The 22,500-nt window shown below is 39.9% G+C and overlaps 1 protein-coding gene across 1 annotated transcript in view; it reads left to right on the top strand.

Annotated features, from left to right (window-relative positions):
* LOC138022386 (uncharacterized) overlaps positions 1 to 13,664 on the top strand; it is a 19,219-nt gene extending 5,555 nt beyond the window's left edge. The window contains exons 2-6 of the mRNA XM_068869504.1: positions 4,113 to 4,444; positions 6,638 to 6,763; positions 8,067 to 8,564; positions 11,145 to 11,229; positions 13,238 to 13,664. Of these exons, the coding sequence (XP_068725605.1) occupies positions 4,113 to 4,444; positions 6,638 to 6,763; positions 8,067 to 8,564; positions 11,145 to 11,229; positions 13,238 to 13,322 (1,126 nt within the window). The 3' untranslated portion in view covers positions 13,323 to 13,664. The remainder of the gene's footprint in view (positions 1 to 4,112; positions 4,445 to 6,637; positions 6,764 to 8,066; positions 8,565 to 11,144; positions 11,230 to 13,237) is intronic.
* Positions 13,665 to 22,500: the final 8,836 nt, after the last annotated feature.

Below are 22,500 nucleotides of genomic sequence, written 5' to 3'. Positions count from 1 at the left end.
AATTGACTTGATTTTCACTAATCCAACTGACGATGTACATTGTTCTGGGGTATCTCACGTAGCCATTACCGATCACAGCTTAGTTTATATTAACCATAAAAGTTTTATTGCTACTGCTTCTAAAGGAATAAAATAATTTAATAAGTTATAGACAATTTAAACACTCCAGTAGTGCAAATTTCCGAGGTGACATCCGGTACTGCAGCCCTGGGACGAGATTAAGCAATTCTACGACCCCAACGATATGTGGCAGAAGTGGAAATATTTATTTCTAACTGTCTGTAACAGACGCGCTTCTGTGAAGACTAAGCGCACACGCAATTCCAAATCTCCTTGCATAACTAATATATTGAAAAAGCTAGCAAAACAAATGAACCCGCCATTTGGAGTCAATTTCGAACAGTGATAAATCACAAGTAAATCGGGAAATAAACACTGCCAAACAGGTTTATTACAAAGATGCTTTTAACAATTCCTGTGGGGATCAACGCAAAACATGGAAAACTTTCAACGCATTGACTTCACGTAAGTCGAATAAAACCTTAATAAACCAAATTGAATACAATGGACAGAAATCTAAAAATCAAGTAGATGTGGCAGAAATATCAAGTTCGTTCTTTATACAAATAGGGCCAAACCTAAGCAGACATGTCGGGGAAGTGGATACGTCCTTTGAGGAATTTGTGATCTTTTCATATTTAAAAAAACAACCCCTGCATACGTGTTTTCGCTTCTGTCTAAACTCCCAAAATTACTTTTAAACTTGTTTCCACCTTTTTGATCCCTAAAATGTTTTTGTTCCCTTTATCCCTAAGATAATTTTGTCATTGTTCCCCTGACCAACATTTCAAATTAGCCATGTCCCACTTGCGGATCAAGTGCAATTGAAGATGAAATTTACCTACCGTTTTACTTTCCTGAGTACAAAGCTCTTGTTAAAAGGTAGGGAAAGATTTTGCTTCCAAATATCAAAGACTTATCCCGAAGAGAGAAATGAATTCTGAAAAATTACACTGCCGTTTTGGTTTTAGCTTTGTACGTTTTTCAGACCACGTGATGTTAATCTAGTTTCTTTCAAACGTCTCATCAGTGTGTGTACGCATTCAACAAAAGGAAAATTACTTGATTTGAAATGGGAAAACGTGCAAGATAAAAAGGTGTATTGGAATTCTTTTTTTCTCTTTAAGCCCTGGCCAAGCTATCGAACAAAGTTGGATTCCACATACAACATATTTGGATGTAAATGTTGAGATAGTGACAAAAGACTCATCTAACGTTGCTTGATAAAATTGATTCAAGTTCAAGTTGGCGCTAAATTTAGAAATATGACGCTTGCTAACTTAAAAAACGAAAACCTCTCGGAGCGCTTGTGTTACTGGAGTTGTTTAAGTACTGGAATGAAGGATTCAAACGAAGAAAACCCGAAAAACGATTAAGAGAGCGTGTAGAAAAGGGCATGTTCACTGCAAGATACATCCGCGTTTAAAAGATGATGAGAATGCGCTAGGATCAATTTGCAGAAATTTTAAATGCTATTGAACCGGAAACCTCAAAACAGAACGATTTTAGTGATTAAGGGGACTAAAAGTGCCCTAAAGACTTGGCCTTGCTTCATACTCGCTGATCAAGGCGTCTGGTTGTTGAGTTCATCAACTACCAAGACGTCTCATTGATCGTTTTCCGCTATTTTATTGCAAATAATGCTAGAAGCCTAGGCTTAATAATAAGATAGCCATTCGTGATTGGCTAGCAGGGCGAACGTAACTCGATTCACGAAGAGCAGCAAAACACTGCGCAACATTGTTGCGTCGAGCAAAATTGTTGGTCTCTATGTTTGATCAAATGTAAACTCCGTCCAACACTTGATCGAACAAAAAATGATGGACAAACATATTCCAACATGGATAGGTAGCCAAACTGTCGAACAATGTTGCATAGAGCAAAGTTGGAGCGTTGAATCCAACTTTGTTCGATACTTGGGCCATGATTTAATTTACAGATCTCGCACTGTCAAATGTTGCGCGAATAATGGTCCGCGGGACCATATGCATGTTAGATGGTGCTCGATTTTTCGCTCAACATCGCGCGAAAAATCATTGTTGCACGTTTCCCCGTGTAACACCGCCTTAAAATTTCATCATTTTTTATAGAAACATGATAAACGCTTTGCAGCAATGCAATGTTGTTTTTGTTATGTGATGACAACAATCATCATTTTCTTCATGGAGGGTTCAGGTATTTTCTCGCTCCTTTAAGGGACACTTTGTAACGATTCATGGTCAGTATTTAATGAACCCCATCTTTCAACATCTTGATGGCTTTCAAATCTTTTCTACCTTTTTTCTTACGTGATCCAAGTGAATCTAGAACAAAAGAGTCTTCCAAAGTACACTGTATAACTGACGTTATTAAAAACTGGATCATTGAATAATGCAATTCGAGAGTTTTGATTAGCTAAGCCGTCATGGGTTATGAGCCATTATACCATGATCTACAAACACGGCAAGCATATGCGTGATTTTTTGGGCCTTTTTATTTTTATTGTAGTCTAGTTTTCTATATTTTGGGGCCGTTTTTAATGAAACAATTATTCCACTCGCGCTTGTTGGATATGAGATGATTATAGCCAACTCGGCGCTACGCGCCTCGTTGGCTATCTATCATCTCATATCCAACGCGCGCTCATGGAATGATTGTTAATTATACGAATATAAACACAACACCATGAGAACGTTAATTCACCCAACGTTTTCAAGTTTGAATGCCAGTCTTTCTTTGCTAGTCTTCTCCAAAAGCAGCAAAGGCTAGTCTGTGCATTAATTAAAAGAAATTTATTTCCCAGAGGAAACAAATGGTTTTATGCTGAGTGTGACATGCGTAGTTGGTTATTTTCCATGTTGCAGTTTGAGCATTCCTGTCATCCGAGAACTTCGCTAGATCGTTCACCATGTGCTCAAGCTAGATGGAGGGCTGCTTTCACCATCTGATTCAAGAGAGTCAAAATCAACTTTGAATTGAACTTTGAATTTCGTGGCTGCTATTAACTGAACAGCTTCCGTTGGATTTCAGTGTGCTAGTAAAAGCAGCGTGACAGTACCCCTTTAATTGAGTACCACCATAATCAGTTCAATATCAATTTTGACCTTCGCCCCCAAACCTGATCTTCGAGTCTCAGTGGCCGTTGGCAAAACGAGAACCAGACCGGACCGGACCGGACCGAAACGGACCGGAACGGATCGGATCGGATTGACAAAACACGGACCGGATCAATAACAAAATCCCCGCCAAAAGTAGACGGTCACCAGACAACGTGCTGAAGGCAGGAGAAGTCGAATTCTGTGCCTTTCTCTCTTGTGTGGTCGTCTCCTCATTTATTGAGACTCGTCGAAATGTTTTTTTTCCAGAGGTACTTACAGATTCCCAAGCGGAATTATGAAAGACACGATGTGACGAATTGACATCAATAAGTGAATTGACTGCTTGAGTGACGGTCTTCTTCTTCAAACATGAAAACTGACAACAATTTTTTACTTTAACCCAGTCCTGACAATTTCACAATAGCCTGATTTAGCAAAAGAAAGGGATCGTCAGTTGACGAAAGGAGAGCCCGCAGAATAGTTGGGATTCTACTCTAATATTACCTAATATGGATATTTTTCCTGCGCGCGCCATCGTCAACTGACATTCCCATTCTGTTGCTAAACCAGGCTATTGTGCAATTAGAAGGGACTGGGATAAAGTAAAGAATTGTCGTCAGTTAGAAGACCGTTGTTTACGTAGTCCATTCGTCACATCGTATCTTTCATAATTCCGCTTCTGAATCTGTAATCATAATCACCTTTGGAAAAAAAAAACATTTCGACGAGTCTCAATAAATGAGGAGACGACTACACAAGAGAGCAACGCAAAGAATTTGAGCACGTTGTCTGGTGTTATTGATCCGGTTCAAGTTTTGTCAATCAGATTCGATCCGATCCGGTCCGGCCCGGTCCGATCCGATCCAATCCTGGTTTTGCCAACGGCCAGTCTCAGTTGAACTTCAGTTTCCTACTGCTCTGTTTAATATTTTTCTTTGTTTACGCTCATTTAAGAATATGGTATTTTTTAATCAGATTGCAAGCGGACGGAAACATCTGCGGAGCAGGACCCCGATATCTCAAGGTCCAGTTAAATTCTAAAGTCAATTTTATCTGTCCGAATATGGCAACTGTGCTGCAGAAAGTTTCAACCGCCATTCAGGCATCAGCCATGTATGAGAACCTTTGGTTGCTTCAGAACGAAACAGCGTTTGAGAAATGTGATATAACACTGGATCCAAAACGAAGACGTCTTTTAACTTGCAGTTCTCCATCTGCATTGATTTATACTTCCGTTATCTTCGCTGAGTTTACAGCAGAGGATGATGGCCTAACATTTAAAAGAGGAAAAACGTATTATTTTATTGGTAAGCGATCAAGAGAACAAGATAAAACTAATATTATGTGAACTAAGGTAAACACGTAACCTTTCCTTGTAAGGTAAACACAGTCTGAAGAAACGATTTTTCTCCATGGTGACACGGATATACTCGTAAAAAGAGTAAGTGCCCCTTTGCAGGAATCGATCTCGCTATGGCCTTCCGATAACCGGTTCGGATGCTCTGACACTAAGGAGGCTCACCATAATTATATAGTTAGATGGTTGGACTCTCCCTGGTTAAAGGTTCTAGTTTTGTGATGTGAGGTTCAAATTAACCACTGAAAATTAACTGCCAACCTTTCGCCATTTAAATAAGGGATAAAGCATACAGTTTTTTTCTTTTCTGTAGTTGTATGCATGCATGGCTGCGAGTTATTTTGCTTATTTCTGTGTCTAAACCTTACCGAAGACTAAGCTCTTAATTAAAGGAATGTTCCTTGTTCCTAGTTGCATAATTACAATGGCAAATTTTGGACACTGACTTTTTGGTCTCTCTGTTCACATCAATCCCGGTGGAATTGGCTCTGCAAGTCACCCGTGAAAGATTAGACCGAGATAGTAACCTAATAGAGCGCACTAACGTTTCCAAGGGTAGCATAATGCGATTGTTAGAATTCGTTCTGCGGAACAGCTATTTCACTTACGAAAAGTTGCATTATCATCAAACGTTTGGCTTCGCCATGGACTCGCCTATGAGTGCCACCATAGCCAAAGTGGTGATGGAGTTTGTAGAGGAAAGAGCAATTTCAACGGCGCCTATCCTCCAAGATGGTGGTACAGGTTACGTCGATGACAGCGACGTTTGTCTGCCAAAGGAGTACGTGCAGGAATTCCATGCCCACCTTCACTCTATTAACCCACACATACATGTCAATTTACTAGTTAGCTTGAAAGCGACAACGGTCTCTTCTTTTTAGACACTACAACAGTTAGAGCAACCGGTCGCATAAAGGTCAACATGTACCGAAAGCCGACACATACTGATAAATATCTTGATTTCAACTCTCGTCATCCAGCTCAACACAAACGATCAGTAGCTAATACACTCCTTGATAGAGCGGAGAAAATCCCATCAACAAATACAGGGAAACCCAAAGAAAAGCAACATGCTTGTTATCAAAGTCTTCAGTGATGAACAATAACTATCCCTTGCAATAGGCCTTTTTGTGGTACAAAAACCACCATACTGGAATACAAATTGCGCACTGGAATATCTAAAACAAAGAAAACTTAGATTAACTTGCTTTGTTTTATATGTCCCAGTGCGCAATTTGCGTTCCAGTATGGCGGTTTTTGTGCCATGTGATCACAAAGCTGCGAAGGGCCCATTTATCAAGAAATGTGACTCCGCATGCAAGCTCGGCATCGCGACTCCAACACTAACAACACTGCAAAATGAAGTAACAACACCATTTGTTGTCCTACCTTACGTCAAAGGCGTAACAGAAAAGGTGTCGAGAGTGCTACGCAACAGCGGAGTTAAACCACTCAGCACTTTAGGCACAATATTTTCAAGACCAAAGGACAAACCAACCCTATTTCAGTCTCGCTGTATAGTATACAAAATAAACTGCCTTGAATGAGATTTCCCATATTATGGCCAAACGGATAGAGCACTTGCCACAAGGCTTAGTGAACACACAAGAGCTGTCCGTGTTTGCGACAGCAATTCTAAAATTGCTCGACACGCAAACCAATTTGGCCATAATATGGATTTGGACCATGCCATTATAGGTGACAAGGCAGATGACTATCACAAGAATTTTTCCTGAAGGCTTGGCATTCAAAGATACGGGGAATCACATATAGAAATCTCTGACATTTATGTTTCAATTGCATAAGTGTTCCTCGCCTCGCGCAGAGACCACATGTACTTGTAGTCACGCACACACGCAAATATGAACCGTTGAAGAAGCTGTCGCATTTTTGTCAAATTCAAATCGAGGATGATCGAAGGTTTTCGGTCGAAACGTTTTTATCAAGTTTTTAGTGAACGTAGTTTGACGTTCAAAAAAGTCAGTGCCCAAACGTTCTTATAGCAATAAGTTCACTTTATTTATGAAAAACATCGACTACCTTTATTTCTAATTTATTTCTATCATTGTCTAAGCCACTGACCTGGAGGGCCGCTTTTTATTAGCGTTTCTTAATAAGAATACTCCTTATGGTTTGTCTACAGCAACTTCTGACGGAACAGAACCCCACCTCAACAAAACAAGTGGTGGTCACTGCATGGACGTCTCTAATAATATTTATATGAAAATTGAAGTGTATGTTTGCGAGAAGGGAAATAGCACCTGGCAAGGTGAGACTGCAATACACACATTAGATTCTCTGCCCAATGCAGATCATGTAGAAGATGAAGCATGTGTGTCTTGCTTGTTGAAGCAACTTGAACGTTTTGTTTATGATCGGTAAGATATCTGATTCCTTACGGTAAAACTACTACTAGCCAACGCATGCAATATATCACGCCCAAGACATCTGGAACTAGCTGTCCAAAGCCCGATTAAGCTAATCCTAGATTAATGGAAACTAAACTAGCAGTGTATTTGCTGTTTACATATTTTCATTATCTTTAACCTTCAATTTTGACTTAATAGACTCTTGTTTTCCTTTGGCCAAAAATTACATAAATTCATACCTCAGTTGGTACTTAATCGGTTTTGATGCAACTGGGCCTGGCGATTACGAGAAGGAGCTCAAAGCCAGGAGATATTGAAGCTACTCCTCAGCAGTCCCCATTTTAAAGATACATAAAGCATCGTGACTGGAAACGTTAATGAGGTTCGTTAATACTCAGGAGTGTTTGTGACAGAACTCATATGGACAAGAATATTCTGAGTTTAGCCCTTTGGTGAGGAACAAGAGCATTGACCGTCATGCAAAGTAACAATTCCAGGGGATTCATCATATACAACTAAGCGCATATTCAAAAATCAGAACTGAACGGTTTGGCACTACTGTAGGCTTTGTTAAGTAACTGGCGTCTGCAGGAAACAACTAATTGCGAATCAAATATATTCGTCAATTTTGGTTTGTTCCTGAGTTGACGAGAATTTCAATGTACTTGACTCGCGTAGCGACAGAATTGCTAACGAGGCTTGAGCAGTTAATGACGGAGAATCATCCAAGAGGCCTTCTTGATACTAGCCAAAGCCAAAATAATGCTTGGTGTGATCTTGCCACTATCTTGCAAGAAACAACTGGAAAAGCACATGATTGCTTAAATCTGAGGGCTTCATCAAACTGATAACAGTGCGTTTTGGGCGTCGAACAATGATGCAAATAATTTCTTTACCTTCTCAAGTGCACCCCAAGCAATTTAATACCCAGTTTCCAGTAAATGCTATTTCCAACTTCTACTTTTTTGTGCTGAAGAATCAAAATAAATGGGTACAATTTGTTCCAAGAATCCTGAACACCTCAAGACTTGAAGGTTTTAATAGAGTAGATCTGAAGATCTCTGCATCTCAAAGATCGAACCATGTTATTTTAATTTCAGGCTAGAATGGCGAGTGTCCTTTAGAGTTGCAAACCATTTTAAATATTGAGGCAAGGATAGGTCCGAGGTTTGATAAAAGTCACTGTAAAACGTTTTGTTACAGATCCTAACTGTCAAAGTGATGTAGGCTACCTGAGGTGCCCCAGTGTGACGAATGTCATACCATCGTCAAGCAGGGTGGCAAATCCAAGTATTTCATCACCAGCCACCACCCCCATTACGGAAGAAGTCTCCACAACGGCATCGTTTCAGTCATCAATGAGTGCTTCAACATCTTTAAATGTCTGTGACCAGTCAGTTATTACGAAAACTATATCATCTGAAGTGACGAAATCTGCATATTGTCCAGAGATCTCAACAGGAAGTGAAAGTGAAACTGTCGAAACTTCTTCTGCCACAGTTTCCTATTCCAAACAATTCCAGTCAGCGGTAACGTCTACCGACAAGAGTGAAGCCTGTGCCACAACACTTACGAAAACTGTCATTTCTTCAATCATGCCTGCAGATCTGTGCAAGCGATGTATCGCACCATCTTCATCAACAACGACGTCAGCATCACGTGTTAAATCCATTGAACTGAACAGAGATTCTAGTAGCAATGGTAGGAAATCTCTTTCTCTTTTTTTTATTTTTGTACATCAAGTGAAGTTAACAATCTGACAATCTGCTTTTGATGGGAGGCCACTAGTGAACAGGCCAAGGCCTAATATATAGATTTAGCCAAGCCTAAAAGCGGAGCTCGCGCTTGTAACCCCTGAAAGCGATATAGTATATATGGAAATAATTATGCATCTGCATAAAGTACAATATAAATCGTCATTGGTGTATACAGTTTACAGGGATCAAACACCTATGAGCTGACAGAGCTGACGCTGACGTCATAACCAAAATTTCTCGCGTGGATAGATTCCCCAAAAATCTTACCCATGGTGCTTCAGGGGCATGGAAAACTACCTACTCGTGCTGATAGGGTCTGTCACGAATGTGCACAGCGAACGAATGAGAGAAGCACGAGAAGATAAAATTCGTATCCCCAAGCTGCAATGTAATGTTCTGTTTGTTATGTAGATACCAATGAAATGTCCAGATTAAAACCGACTTATTTAATTAATTTTCGAAGAGGCGGAAAAGTGTTCATTAGCCGCAGGAACCCATGACTCCCATACTAAGCTCATGTCACGGAATTTTTTCAGAGGCTGTGTAAACGGGTCACCTCGCAGCTCTTACAAGGTCTCACCTGATTGGAGACCACCCTTGAGGTTTAACAAAAGAACAAATAACAGAAACAATGGACCCTAGGCCTAAAACAAAAGGGCCATTGTTTCTGTTACCCTAGGCCTAAAACAAAAGGGCCATTGTTTCTGTTATTTGTTCTTTTGTTAAACCTCAAGGGTGGTCTCCAATCAGGTGAGACCTTGTAGGAGCTGCGAGGATACCGATGTAAACGCGGAAAAACGTTTTCTGGTGGCGTCATAAAATATTTCTTAAAAATAATTCGATAAATGAAGGAAAATGCTGGTTGCTTTACTTCTTGATTGAAACAGAGCTATTTATATATAACAAAGCGGATGAGGGGGCTTTGTTATATATAAATAGCTGTGTTAAATTTCAACGGTTACTTTTGAAAATGTATGTAGAGCACATACGAAACGTCAAGTCATAATCAAAATGAACAAGTTCAATATGTTTATCACTGCTGTTTGTGTCTTATTTTTGACGAAACAGATTTTATTCATACACGCTCCTATTTCCCCTCAGCCAATCAAAACGCGCGTCTGACAATGCATAACCAATCAAAATTCGTGTGATGTCACGCCCGCGTTTACATACTCTCATCTAAACACAGCTATTGACCAATGAGAGTGCGCGTACTATCCCAATTATTTTATAATTCAGTAATGGGCCTTATTCGCGCGGCGGCCATATTGGCCATAGACAATGGATTTCGTACCCTGAGTCTCGAGTTGATATGTTTGGGAACGAGTTTCGACGGTGCAAAACAAGAGTTTTTCCTCGGGACTCAACTGACATGGCTGCCGTGTGATTAAGTCTCATACAATTTGTCGAAGTTGCGATGCATTTTCTTTGACCATGTAATGTCAGAAATATCATCAAATTCGACAAGATCAATGCTACTTTCACCACATCACTTTATTCATAAGATAAGTATTGCGATAGCATTTCGCGGCTGGTTTCTCTGTGTAAGTGGCAGGAACAAAAATCGGCCAATCTTATCTCATGTTCCGTCCAACCATATAACTCTTTTACGCCAAAAATCCAGTTTCTTTGGTATGGGATGAGTAGCTGTTCCCCTCTCAAGATACTTGTTCATAAATACTGTTGGGTGGGTAGTAGGTAGGTGGGGTAGTAGATAGGTAGGTGGGTAGTAGGTGGGTGGGTAGGGTATAAACGAGCCGACATAATGGAACCCTGATGAAAGTGTTTTTGTGGGGCAGTGGGAGGGGGAGATTGAACGTAGTCAGATTGGTGTAGTGGTCAAGGAGATGCATAAGGCCAAACTCGTTTATTTCTTGTCAAGTGAGATATACGGGCTTTTATGCTCGTGTTACAGATATACTTGCGTATTTGCGAGTAGACATGTATGCTTTTGCTAATGCCGGTACGCTAGAGAAAAGCTCCAGGCCATAAAGCGATGGTGGTGCAAGTCCGCAAGCCAGCAAGCCCGCAATTCTGAAAGATATCCTTTGTATTGTTTTGGGAGCTGAACGCATTGCTTATGTTGTTGTTTCATTGTTCTCAGAAAGGGTAAAAAATTAATGATGCAAGATGAGACTACCGTAAAATCGTACATGGTTTGAACCCAGGAGCCATGTAATTAAGTGAAGTACGATCGTCCGGGTGAGTGTAGTCCTGGGAAGGACATGAGGAACCTGACCGAAAGACATCTGCAGCATCTTGACGTAACTCTGAAAATGTCTTTCGCTCAGGCTGTCGAAACGTCAGTCGATCGATGCCATCCCAAACAGTCCTTCTCAAGACTACACTTACCCGGACGATGGTACTTCACTTAATTATGAGATAACAGCGGCCGCTACAATCATACCTCCCATAGCATCAAACTGATGATAGCAAAAAGTAATTAAATCATTCAAGCCAAATTCAAGGACAAGAAAAAGAACATCATATCCATTTTTTAACCTTTTATGATTTATGTATTCAGGGGCATGGAAAACTACTGCAGTGGTCGTCACAACATTGCTCGGCCTTACCATTCTTGTTGGCGCCATTATTTATGTCAAATATCGGTAAGTATAGGAAATCGTATGATCGCGAGTGTATTTCGAGATTATGAGCACGACTGATGGTTTGAAAGTTCTCAAAATTGCTGTAGGCGAGTGCACTTTGTGAACTTTCAAAACCTCAAGAGTGACCATAAATCATGAACTGTATTACCAACTTCATACGATTTTTTAATTTATTATATACTGAGCAAAATCACCTTATCGCTTTGTTTCCATATTCGTCGTTGATAAATCAGAAACGCAATATTTTGTTGAGTATATCATGAATAAGTGATGTTAAGACGTATAGAGTATAATTCGCTTGATGTCACTGCGGAAATATTAGAATCTAAGCCGTCGGCGTCGACGATAGCATCACCCCAAAATATGACTTTGCACTGTGGTAAGTCTTTCGCGATTATTCCGCCTCGTTCACGTCGTTCATGGATGACGAAGAATCCTAAAAGTGAATTGGAGCGAGCGGTTTCAGAGTAAAAACAAGAAGAATAAAAGGTTCACATTCACATAATCAACGGTTGTCGTCAGAACCTCAAATTTGGTGATTTGATATCGCTTTTATGCAGAGTACTCCAAAGATATGTCCAAAAATACGTGCCGAAATGCAGCACGGATTTTTTCCTCCGTTAATCAATTATATTATTGTTTGTGGCGTTGTCGTCACCGAATCCGTCGTCATATCTTAAACTCCCTATTAAAAAGAAAAACATTTCTTTTGTTATGTAATTGTTTTTCTTTTTTTTAGTAAACATCTGTGGATTCTGGTTGGGTTACTGTACTGTACAATGCAGTGATTGCTTTTCTTTATTACAGTTATATAGAGGATATCACCTGGCCGAGCGCGGGCGCACGCGGATACGAATTTTACCTTCTCGTGCTGATAGTGTCTGTCACGAGTGTGCACAGCGAACGAATGAGAGATACCATAAGCACGATAAGATAAAATTCGAATCCCCAAGCTGCAATGCAATGTTCTGTTTGTTATGTAGATACTAATGAAATGTCCAGATTAAAACCGACTTATTTTATTAATTTTCGAAGTGGCGGAAAACCGGTGCGAACAACTCCCATACTAAGCTCATGTCACGGAATTTTTCCAGGCCGATCTATTTTTAGACCACCTTTTTGGCGAAAAGCAAAGGCAGTTCAAGTTCGGTGCTGCTTTGACGTCAAGTAGGTTTCTTTTAATTTGTCATCGGCCTCCTGCGGGAGTCTCATTGCGGGAAATTCAAGCTAAAAGTAAATAGGTTTGTGAAAACGCCAAGACATGAATATAGGGCTGTTGATCGCTCCTGGTTATAGGCTCCTGTTAAAGTCTGATTTTCGACGCAAGCACAAGCACAAGCATAAGTGGCTTATGCTAGTGAAAACGCACTTCGACAAAAGCATAAAACTCAACCACGGCATCCGCCGTTTTGTTCAAATGCCCGGACGCGGGAAATCTGAAACGAGTGCCTTAATTATCCAGACGTAGCAAATTTCCCTGTTCTTATGCTGCGTTTCGTTTTCACACGATGCAAGCGAAAGAAACACAAGGAAAAGGAAAAATCTTGATCCCTGTACTTGCGCTTGCGCTTGCCGTTTATACTTACGTCAACGCCGTTTTTGCGGTGAAGTAAGCGCTCTTATGCTTGATCTCGTTCTTCCGTCGCTAGTGAAAACCAGGCTTAACCGTTGAAATACTCCTGTTTAATATGAAACTGTAGATATGAAAGTTATGAAAAACAAATCATGATAATGCCTCCGCCATTTTGTTTAGACGTAGCAAATTTCCTTGTGCTTGCGCTACGTCCCGTTTTCACACAAAGCAAGCGAACGCAAGCAGAAGGAAAGGGAAAAAAGGATCCTTTCGCTTATGTTTGCGTGAGCCCAGTTTTCACGGTTGAATAAGGGCTCTTATGCTTGCGTTTGTGCTTGAGTCGTTAGTGAAAACCTGGTTTAAGTCAAAGCGTTTAAGTCGGAGTTCTGTTACTAAAGTTGTTCCATCCCACGCCCATTTCTTGTTTCCTTTCAGAAAGAGCTCTCGACTTGGTTCTTGCCACGGAAGTACGCTACATGAAGTAGAATACAATGAAACAGAAATGAAATCCCCGCACTAAAGATAAAGCTTATCGATGGACAGTTTTGCATGTCGCCTTCGAAGCAAATGGATTTCGTCAGCGATCTCTGATTGAAATGTATTTCTTTTAGGTGTCTAATTAGGTTGCTTGGTATTAGTTCCCATTGGGATGATTAGGCCTTTATATACCACTCCTTATGAATGTCACACCACTTGACGCCGACCAGTTTACTCGAAGCTGTTTTTTCCTTACTGTTTTTATTGTCGTTTTAAATAGCGTATGACTTTTCTTATATTCCTTGGCTTGTAACCTGTATCCAGTGTGTCCCCAGCTCAGATTTTTGTAAATAAACTCGACCATTTCTGGGGGCTTCCTCCACTATTTGTTTGTTACTTGTCTCTTCTATGCATATAATAGAAATGTTTTCTATTCGGCTGAGCGAAGCGAAAGAGAATAGAACATCGGGTTTTCTTGAACCAAGCAGTCATCAATCCGTCAAGATTGGAGGACCAAATAAGTCGAGTTTCAGTCGTGATTGAAGGAGCATAAACGATTGCCTAGTATATACATACATTGATTAAGAAGAATGGACTTCTTAGACTAGGAACACATTTGCGTTTGTAAAAACATCAGTTCTTCGGCTATCTTCATCGGTTGCACTGCAGGCAGACAAAAAATACCTTCCAGCTCGTCGCTTTTTTCGGAAACGCTTTTCTCAGAACGCAGGCTACCTTCTACTTCGCCCTGTGGTTTCATATGCATTTAGCCATTGTCATTGAGGACTGTAATATATTTACTGAGTGCGTCCTTTTCGCAACCGGAGTTTCCAGTTGTTCCGGATTCAAATCTCTTTGTAAAAAGCCGACGGGTTGCCTCGTGCCAGTTGGGTTCTTAATCACGTTTCTGTTGAGCTTGAATTGTTTCTTTCAGATTATTAAAAGCGGGGAGCCTGTGAACTAGCGTGATAGCTATAAACAAAGCACTTTTTGTTATTGCAAACATAGAGAAACTGCCCGCCTGTGATGCAACAGGTAAAAAGTTTCTTAAATTACACTTCAAGGATGGTAAGATAACAATCATGTGACTTTCTGAAGAAGGAAAACCAAAACTGATGCAGCCCTAGACTTCGACAGTTTTGTATAAAATAGAGTTATTTTAACAAAAAGTGGATATCTTACACTTCTCAGAGTGTGCGTTATCCAAGCCAAAACTAGAAGTCAGATCAAGACAACGCACTAACTGAAACGTAAGATTGGAGTTCAAATGCGACTGCGCGACTTACGTTTTCCATGAAGAGCACGCGCTTACTCAGAACTTGCACTCCAATTTAAACTTCAGTTTCAACATGAAAGGTCGATCATATTTTGGCACTAAGAAGCCCATGACCAGTAACTGCCAGCCTTAAGTTACGTTATTTCAACAGTCTGGGCCCTGGCTTCGGGTCATTGGCCCCTGCTTTACGAAGGTTGACTAAGCTCTAATTCCTCTGTTACGAAACGTAAAAGCTATCTCTTTTGGTGTGCAGCCACAAAATCCGAAGTGGAGAGGGTCGGAGTGCTTTCCAATTAATAAAGAGAAGGTCTCTAAAAGACCCATTTTACGAACCTGTAAACAGCATTTATCATACACAGAATTCGATTCAACAGAATATACAAAGTTATTGCTATATAAAACGTACAAATTAAAATAAATGTATATCCAAGTAAAACACTCTGAAATAATGTTTTTAGTTCATAGACATTGCATTTATTTGAACCATGCCTTTTATTTGCAAAGTATAGCTGCTGAGAGCTTCACTGTTATTTTCTCACTGAGTGCTTTTAAGTAAACTTAGGGTGTCTTATGGTCGAGTTTGGCTGCTTAGTAGTCAAATATCATCAGTTTCAAGTGCCTTTACTCGTGGTTAAAATACTCTTTCAAATCTCAACACCCACAATGCAAGGCTCATAAAAATGATACTCCATCTACGCGTATGTTCAAATCTTGCATGTTATCTACACACTTCTAAGAATAAAAGGTGCTCCAGGGGGAACAGAACAAGGAAAAACATGTTAAGAAAATAGATTTTTGAAACTGAACAATACATGACATGCGAAATAACTTACACTCCTATATTCCAGAAAGACCACCAATTCCAATTACAGACCAATGTCTGTCCTTGGCTACAGGCTATTAAGAATGTGTTTGAGAAGTACCTTCATCATCAATTGCCACTTTATTTGGAGGAAATATTAAGTAAGTTCCTGTCGACTTACAGAAAACACTAGCGATGCTCAACAATTCTTCTCGATAAGCCAGAGGATTGGAAAAGAAAGAGAACTTGACAATGGCAATATGATCGGTGTAACATCTATGGATCTTTGTAAAGCGTTTTGATTTTCTTCTACAGCCGGAATTTGCCAGAAAGTTACCTAAAACGAAGAAAGCAGTGTGTACGAGTAGATACAATACAATAAGCGCTGTGAATTCCGTTCAAAAAAACGGATCAATTTCAATGTTCCATAAAAAGGTTTTTTGTTTCCATTGTAGTCCCATCTAATTTGTTGTCGGTATTACATAAATAGATTAAATCACTTGCATAACTCTAGATTTTAGTATTACATCATTACTTTTGTTTTAGTGATTAAGCTTTAGTTTCGGCTCGTATTGTACCATACAATTTACTACTTAATTGTATTCCATTACAATAGCCATTGTTAGTCTTTCAGAGACTATATAGTGTCCACTGCTGTAATAATTAGGTCATTTTATCCTTAGATTTTTAACTTTTACTCTATTTTAAAAAAAATTTAACTGACGAAGGCCGAAGGGCCGAAACGTTTTTATTAAATTTCCTGGACCTTCGAGAAGTTTTGTCTTCCTCTCCAGTTTATATGCAACTTTAAATACCGTAACTGAGGAGACAACGTGCATCCTTTTGGATCCTTCTGTTGGGAGTTTATCGTTTGGTCAACCATTACAGATATTCAAGCTATATATATATAGATAGATAGATAGATAGATAGATAGATAGATAGATAGATAGATAGATAGATAGATATATATATATATACAGAGTTCTTTGGGCTGTCTGAGCCCTGAGCCAAAGGAGATAGTGGCGTTCCAACAAGAAAACCTGTGAGGTCGCGGTACATTATAACAATAGTCCGCACGCCCTTAACGACTTTTCTTTCCAGTGTATCGATCAGGTGTCTGCTACCAACTGCACTGAGATTTTGGATAAACTTTTGATTACGAAGGAAGCGTACTGGAGTGCGCAACTTTTCTCATTAGCACCTTTTGGCCTTAACAAAAGGCAAGAATTCCACTCCAGGAACAGAATCACCTACAACCAACCGACCACTTGAGTCGTAATAATCTGCAAGCTTAACGAACCATATAACTTTACAACTCAACGTAGCACATGAATTCTTTACTTTAATGATAGTTTTAGTTCTCGCTGTTATTACATTGTACCTTTCGGAATAGAATTACTTCTTTTGTTTTGTTTTGTTTGTAATGATTTTTTACTTGTATTGTTGTTAAGTTTTGTAACATACCGAAAATTCTTTGTAAACCATATATAAGCTCTTAAACCTAATTATTATCCACATGCTGTAAACTGATGAAGGTCTAAGACCGAAACGTTTTTTAATATATTTTACTTTTTAGCTTCCAAAAGTTGTCCGTCCTCTGACTCTTTTAACTTTATATATATATATATATATATATATATTTATTTATTTATTTATTATTTATTTGCCATATATAAAACATTTTTCAGTTCAAGATGAAATTTGAAATGAAATTAAGAAAAAAAATAAATGGCGAGAAACCTGAAGGAAACCACGAGGCTTATAATGAGTCAGGTTTCCTTGCTTAAAATAAACTGGTCTATCTTATATAACTAGGGTTGCTAATAGCAAGTTACATGTTGCGAGGGGATAAACGAAATACAACAAACAACCATTAAGCAAAAGTCAACTAAAATTACGAGGAAGGTTTTTAAGTTACATAGCTAACGATTTATCACAGTGTAAATCAAAGGAAAATGAAACACTGACAGTAAAGGCAAATAGCCTCCGCGATGTTCAGGGTATTTTACTTTTTCTCTTGTTCTGGATTTTGGTCATTGTGTGAACACTAAGAACGAAATGTAAATGGTTATGTTGATATTGTTCTTTGGACGGTCAACAAGTACCAGGAACTAGAAAATTGGTAAGGGGTAACCACCATAATTTCGCATATCTGTGAAGAGATTTCTTTGTCTTATAAATAAGCATTTCTTGGAGAGAACAAAAATACAAGGAAATCACTAATTCATTTTAGAAGCTATATAACATATTTAAAACTGTAGGTTATTATTAGGAGTTCTGAGCATCTAAAAGGTAAAGCCTTAGTGAATTGTTTTGAAGTCACTTCTAGGAGCTTTAACATCTCATCAAAATAGTCTTACTTGTATTTGATTTGTCACATAATAAAGCTATAAATGCCTAACTCTCTTGTATCTGTCATAAACTGTTTATATAAATTATTGTGTGATTCCTGAATGATAATTGCACACAACAGTGCTGAAAAAACTCAGAAAAGAGCATTGTCCTCCCCTGCAGATGTCACTATTTCGTTCGTGGGCACACAGGTTCCCCAAGCTGAAAATACGTGGTGTATGCGACAGTTTGTATATATAGAGAATTGTATGGGAAAATCACCGATCGTAAAAAAATTGTGAAATAGCTATCTCATTTGAAATAAAGTTTTCCTACCTCAAATGTGTGACGAACTTGTCTCTTTTGCCGAGTTTAGAGCCATTCTGACGCCGTTTAGTGAAGTTATCCGAAAGGCCGTTACTAAAATAATAGGAAGGCCGTCCATCCATCGCTGGCCAGACCTCACTCCACAAATCGTTATCTCCTCAACAGGAAAAGTCCCAAATCGCAATAAAAACAATAGTTCCATAAAGCCCAATAAATTTCACTCCAAATGCGTGTGTTTCGGCGGCCGAAAGACTCGTGAAGAACGAAAACTTTGTCTGAAAATTCACCTCTTCGGCTTTCCTCAGAGGCTTGTGACCGGGCAGTCAACAACGGAAACTCGCAAGATGGTTTCAGCCTCAACGCTGATTGGTCCATTTGAATTTGACCGCGCGCTGGCAACACGACCGTTGTTGACTGCCCGGTCACAAGTCAAGTCGGCCTTCCTATTATTTGAGTAACGGCCTTCCGGATAACTTCACTAAACGGCGTCAGAATGGCTCTAAACGCGGCAAAAGGAACAAGTTCGTCACACATTTGAGGTAGGAAAACATTATTTCAAATGAGATAGTTATTTTACAATTTTTTTTACGATCGGTGATTTTCCCATACAATTCTCTATATACACAAACTGTCGCATACACCACGTATTTTCAGCTTGGGGAGCCTGTGGTGGGCATGACCTTGATGAATAGCTCCAGTGATTGATAAAATTCGACATTATAGATCAGTTCAAAAATAGCAATATAAAAACTTACCTGCTGGTCGAATAATGAACTCTCGAGGGCTTGATGAACAGATCGCAGGAACAAAGGAGACTTTTGTCTGATTGGCTGTTGAAAATTGTAGTATCCAGTTTCCAGACTGCGCGCTGTGATGTAAACAAAGATGGCTTTCGAAGCGGTGATTTTAACCTTCTTTGATCGTTCTATATAGCTTCTGCCAGTTGAAGGTAGCTATTTAAACTTCAAATGACGGGGAACGATTTTGCATGGGTGATTTTAGTTGGCGGGAATTTTCTTTCTTTACGCTTTTTGTAAGCAGTCCATTTAGTTTGCTCGGGGAAGCAACAACTCTGAAGTTGCTCCGAGTCAGGTTTTATACTTTTTAGCTTTATTTCTCCACGTAACTGAATGTATCGCGACAGATGCTCAAAGTGCGAAAAGACCCGAGGAAAGACCAGATTCCTTTGTTGGGAAGGAGTGCTATCGGCAGAAAATATCAACTTGTATGCAGCGCAGGAAGGAAGTCAGCCTAAGGCCCTGTTTACAAGCAGGTAGGGTAACCCTAGTGATAGGGTTAGCCTAACAAGAGGGTTACCCTAGCACTCAGACATTTCTTCTTTTTTTCAACGACGTGTTTACAAGGCAGCTAGGGTTACCCTGGCGCTAAGGTAATCATATGTGAGTGCTAGGGTTACCCTAGCTCTAGAGTAACCCTAGCTGCCTTGGGGACAACTCGCCTACCCGGGACAACTTTTTAGTGGTTTCCGTTGTGTTTGCGATGCTAGCCCTACCTGTAAAGTTTTGCTTGTAAACCCGGGCTATGTTTGACCCTCCCGCTAGGGTAACCCTAGCAGTAGGGTTACCCTACCTGCTTGTAAGGTAAAGCAATGTTAATTCCTCGAAGAATTGATAAATGCAGTTACGATAGCAATGAGCCTACTACGTACAAGTCCTATTAACTAGTAAAAGCGGCATAAATGCGCCAACGTTTGTTCAAGGCTTTCATTCTCGCATCTTTCAACGCTTTCCGGCTTCCGGAATGTGTTTTTGAAGTTTGTCAACAGGAAGGAGGCGTGACTGTGACTGGACGACACGACTGAGTCAATGTCATGTATGGACCCAGGGGAACAAAGAAATTTGAGGTTGGCAAAACTTCGGTCTGCCACCCCGGTAAGGCTCAGTTCGTTATCAACTGTCGAAGCCGTGGCCACTGTGGTATGGAAGAGTACCTTTGTGACCGTGGGAACATTTTATCTGACTCGAATTGGTGGCACCTGAAAATTTAGTTTCCAGCCTTGGGATTTTATTATACCGTTGCCAACCACGAAATTGAGAAATGGTCAAATTGCGTCGGATCTGGAATATAACCACACAGGAAGGAAGTTACCCACGTTGGTAATAAGGTTAGATTTTTAATTAATTGAGAATTTTTTTTATAATTATCTTCTTAGGCTTTTTTATTGGGATTCCCATACAAATCCTTCTATTTTTGCCACGGGCCATACTCACACTGAGCTTGGGGCGCCCATGGTTCCACGTTGCCAGGCAGCTACAGATTTCTTTGCTAAAACTTCACCTAAAAGATTCGCAACCAGGAAAAAGTAGTCCCTTACGTTTTTTGGCACTTAAAAAGGTCGCCTAGCAGTTTCGGAAGAGGAAATGGTTTGATTGGAAGTTCTTAGAGGGTAGCGTTCAGCTAGAAATTTCTGAAATGAAGAGATCATTCCCTAAAGTTATCGGACACGTCAATTTTCAGCGAAGATATCCGAACAGAGCAAATTCTTCTAGGTGATAAAAACATCTCTTTAGACAGTCTTTATACAATGCAAGCAGCCTAGAAACGTCTCTCAATAGCTTTTGGCTTAAGTTGCTCGTTGGGTGCCCTTGAACTAACTCGGCCATGCTTGATATACCGAAGGAACTGAAGTCAAACGTCAAAGTCGCTTATCTGAATGTCCGCTCCCTGAAATCAAGAGTGCATTTCTGCCTTGCCAAAGATACGATTCTACAAAACAAGTTTGATATGTTTACGATATCTGAAACGTGGGCAGATTTAACCGTGAGCGACACGAGTCTTGAGATCTCTGGTTATCAATTTTTCTGACAAGATCGCGGATCACCCAAAAAAGGAGGTGGTTTATGCATCTATGCTAAGTTAAACCTCAAAGTTACTGTCCTGGATGACCTGCCACTGGCTTGTGGTATGGTTTTCAACAGCTTTGGCTGAGAGTGCAGTGTGGAAGTCGTAAGTCATTTTTTGACCTCTAGATACACCAACTAGCTGCAGCTTCGAAACTCTTGCTAAGAGCTTTGTTGATGCATTACTCATGGACTTGGATATTATTATACTTGGAGACCTAAATTCCAACCTGCTAGCCTCTAACCCTGAGACTAAATCATTGCGGGACTTTATCTCACCGTATCTAAACCAGATAGTCGAGAAACCTACAAGGATTACTGAGACCACTATAGCCCTCATTGATGTCATCATGACTACAAATAAGAGCATTGTGAGTCTCAGCGATGTCCTCGCCTGTTATATAAGTGACCATCATCATATTTACTTCGTCTTAACACTAGAAACGCATAGACTTAAGCCCTCGTCTATTACCATCAGTAGTTACTCTAACTATAATTCGGGGGCGCTTCCGTCAATCACAAGTATTATCAACTATTCTTTTCATACTGGAACGTTTGCAAGGGCATGGAAAATTGCCGAGGTAACTCCTATTCTAAAGTCGGGTAATTCTGAAGATCACGGTGCAATAATCGACCAATCTCGCTATTGCCTATCCTTTCAAAGGTATCTGAAGGATTGGCCCATGGACAATTTGTCGACTATCTATAAACAACAAACAAGATATTGGCTAAAACTCAAAGTGGCAAACGCAAGCTTCATTCAACTGAGACTGCCCTTCTCTGTGCTACAGATGACCTGTTGCAGGCAATTGATGATAAAAAGATCTCAGCTCTAGTGTTACTCGACATGTCAAAGGCCTTTGACAGCGTTAGACATGATATTTTACTGCAGAAACTACAAGCACCAGGTGTTTCCTTTTGAAACCTCGACTGCTTCCATAGGTACCTTGTTACCCGCAGACAAAGATTACGCATCCATGATGCTATCACTGACGCACTTCCCCTGAAATATTGAGTCCCTCAGGGATCAATATTAGGTCCAGTCCTGTTTGCTATTTATGTAAGTGATTTGTTGTTTGTCCCTATTCACTGCAAATCGGCATGTTACGTTGATGATTCTAAACTGTACTTGTCCTTTCCCTCGTCTGACATGCCCAGTGCAATTGACAATCTCAAATGCGGACATGGAGCGTGTCTCCAGATGGTGTTGTCAAAACTCTTGAAAAATTAAGGCCAAAGTTCTAATGATTGGTGTGCCTCAACTCCTCAATAAGCTGCCCACAGTATCATTATTCTGTTCGGATGCTTGGAACAGAAATTACACCCTCTACTGCTGCTAAAGATCGTGGCATTTATATTGACCGGTACCAGTCCCTAACTTATAGTGATCATATCACTAAAACAGTCACTACTTGCCTAAAAACTAGTACAAATTAATAGAATTAAACACTTGCTAGATAGGAAATCAATACTTCTCCTTATGAGCTCTTTCGTTTTCAGTAAGTTATATTTTTATCAACTATCTGGTCAAATACTCGTAAACATATAATATCAAGAAACTTCAGTTAGTGCAGAATTTCACGCCCGTATTGTTCGATCACATCTCACAAAGTATCAAATCGC

Source organism: Montipora capricornis, chromosome 10 (assembly GCF_036669925.1).
Source record: "Montipora capricornis isolate CH-2021 chromosome 10, ASM3666992v2, whole genome shotgun sequence".
NCBI classification, from domain to species: domain Eukaryota; kingdom Metazoa; phylum Cnidaria; class Anthozoa; order Scleractinia; family Acroporidae; genus Montipora; species Montipora capricornis.
Note: the sequence above shows the minus strand (reverse complement) of the source record. Positions and strands in the feature narration are given on the sequence as shown.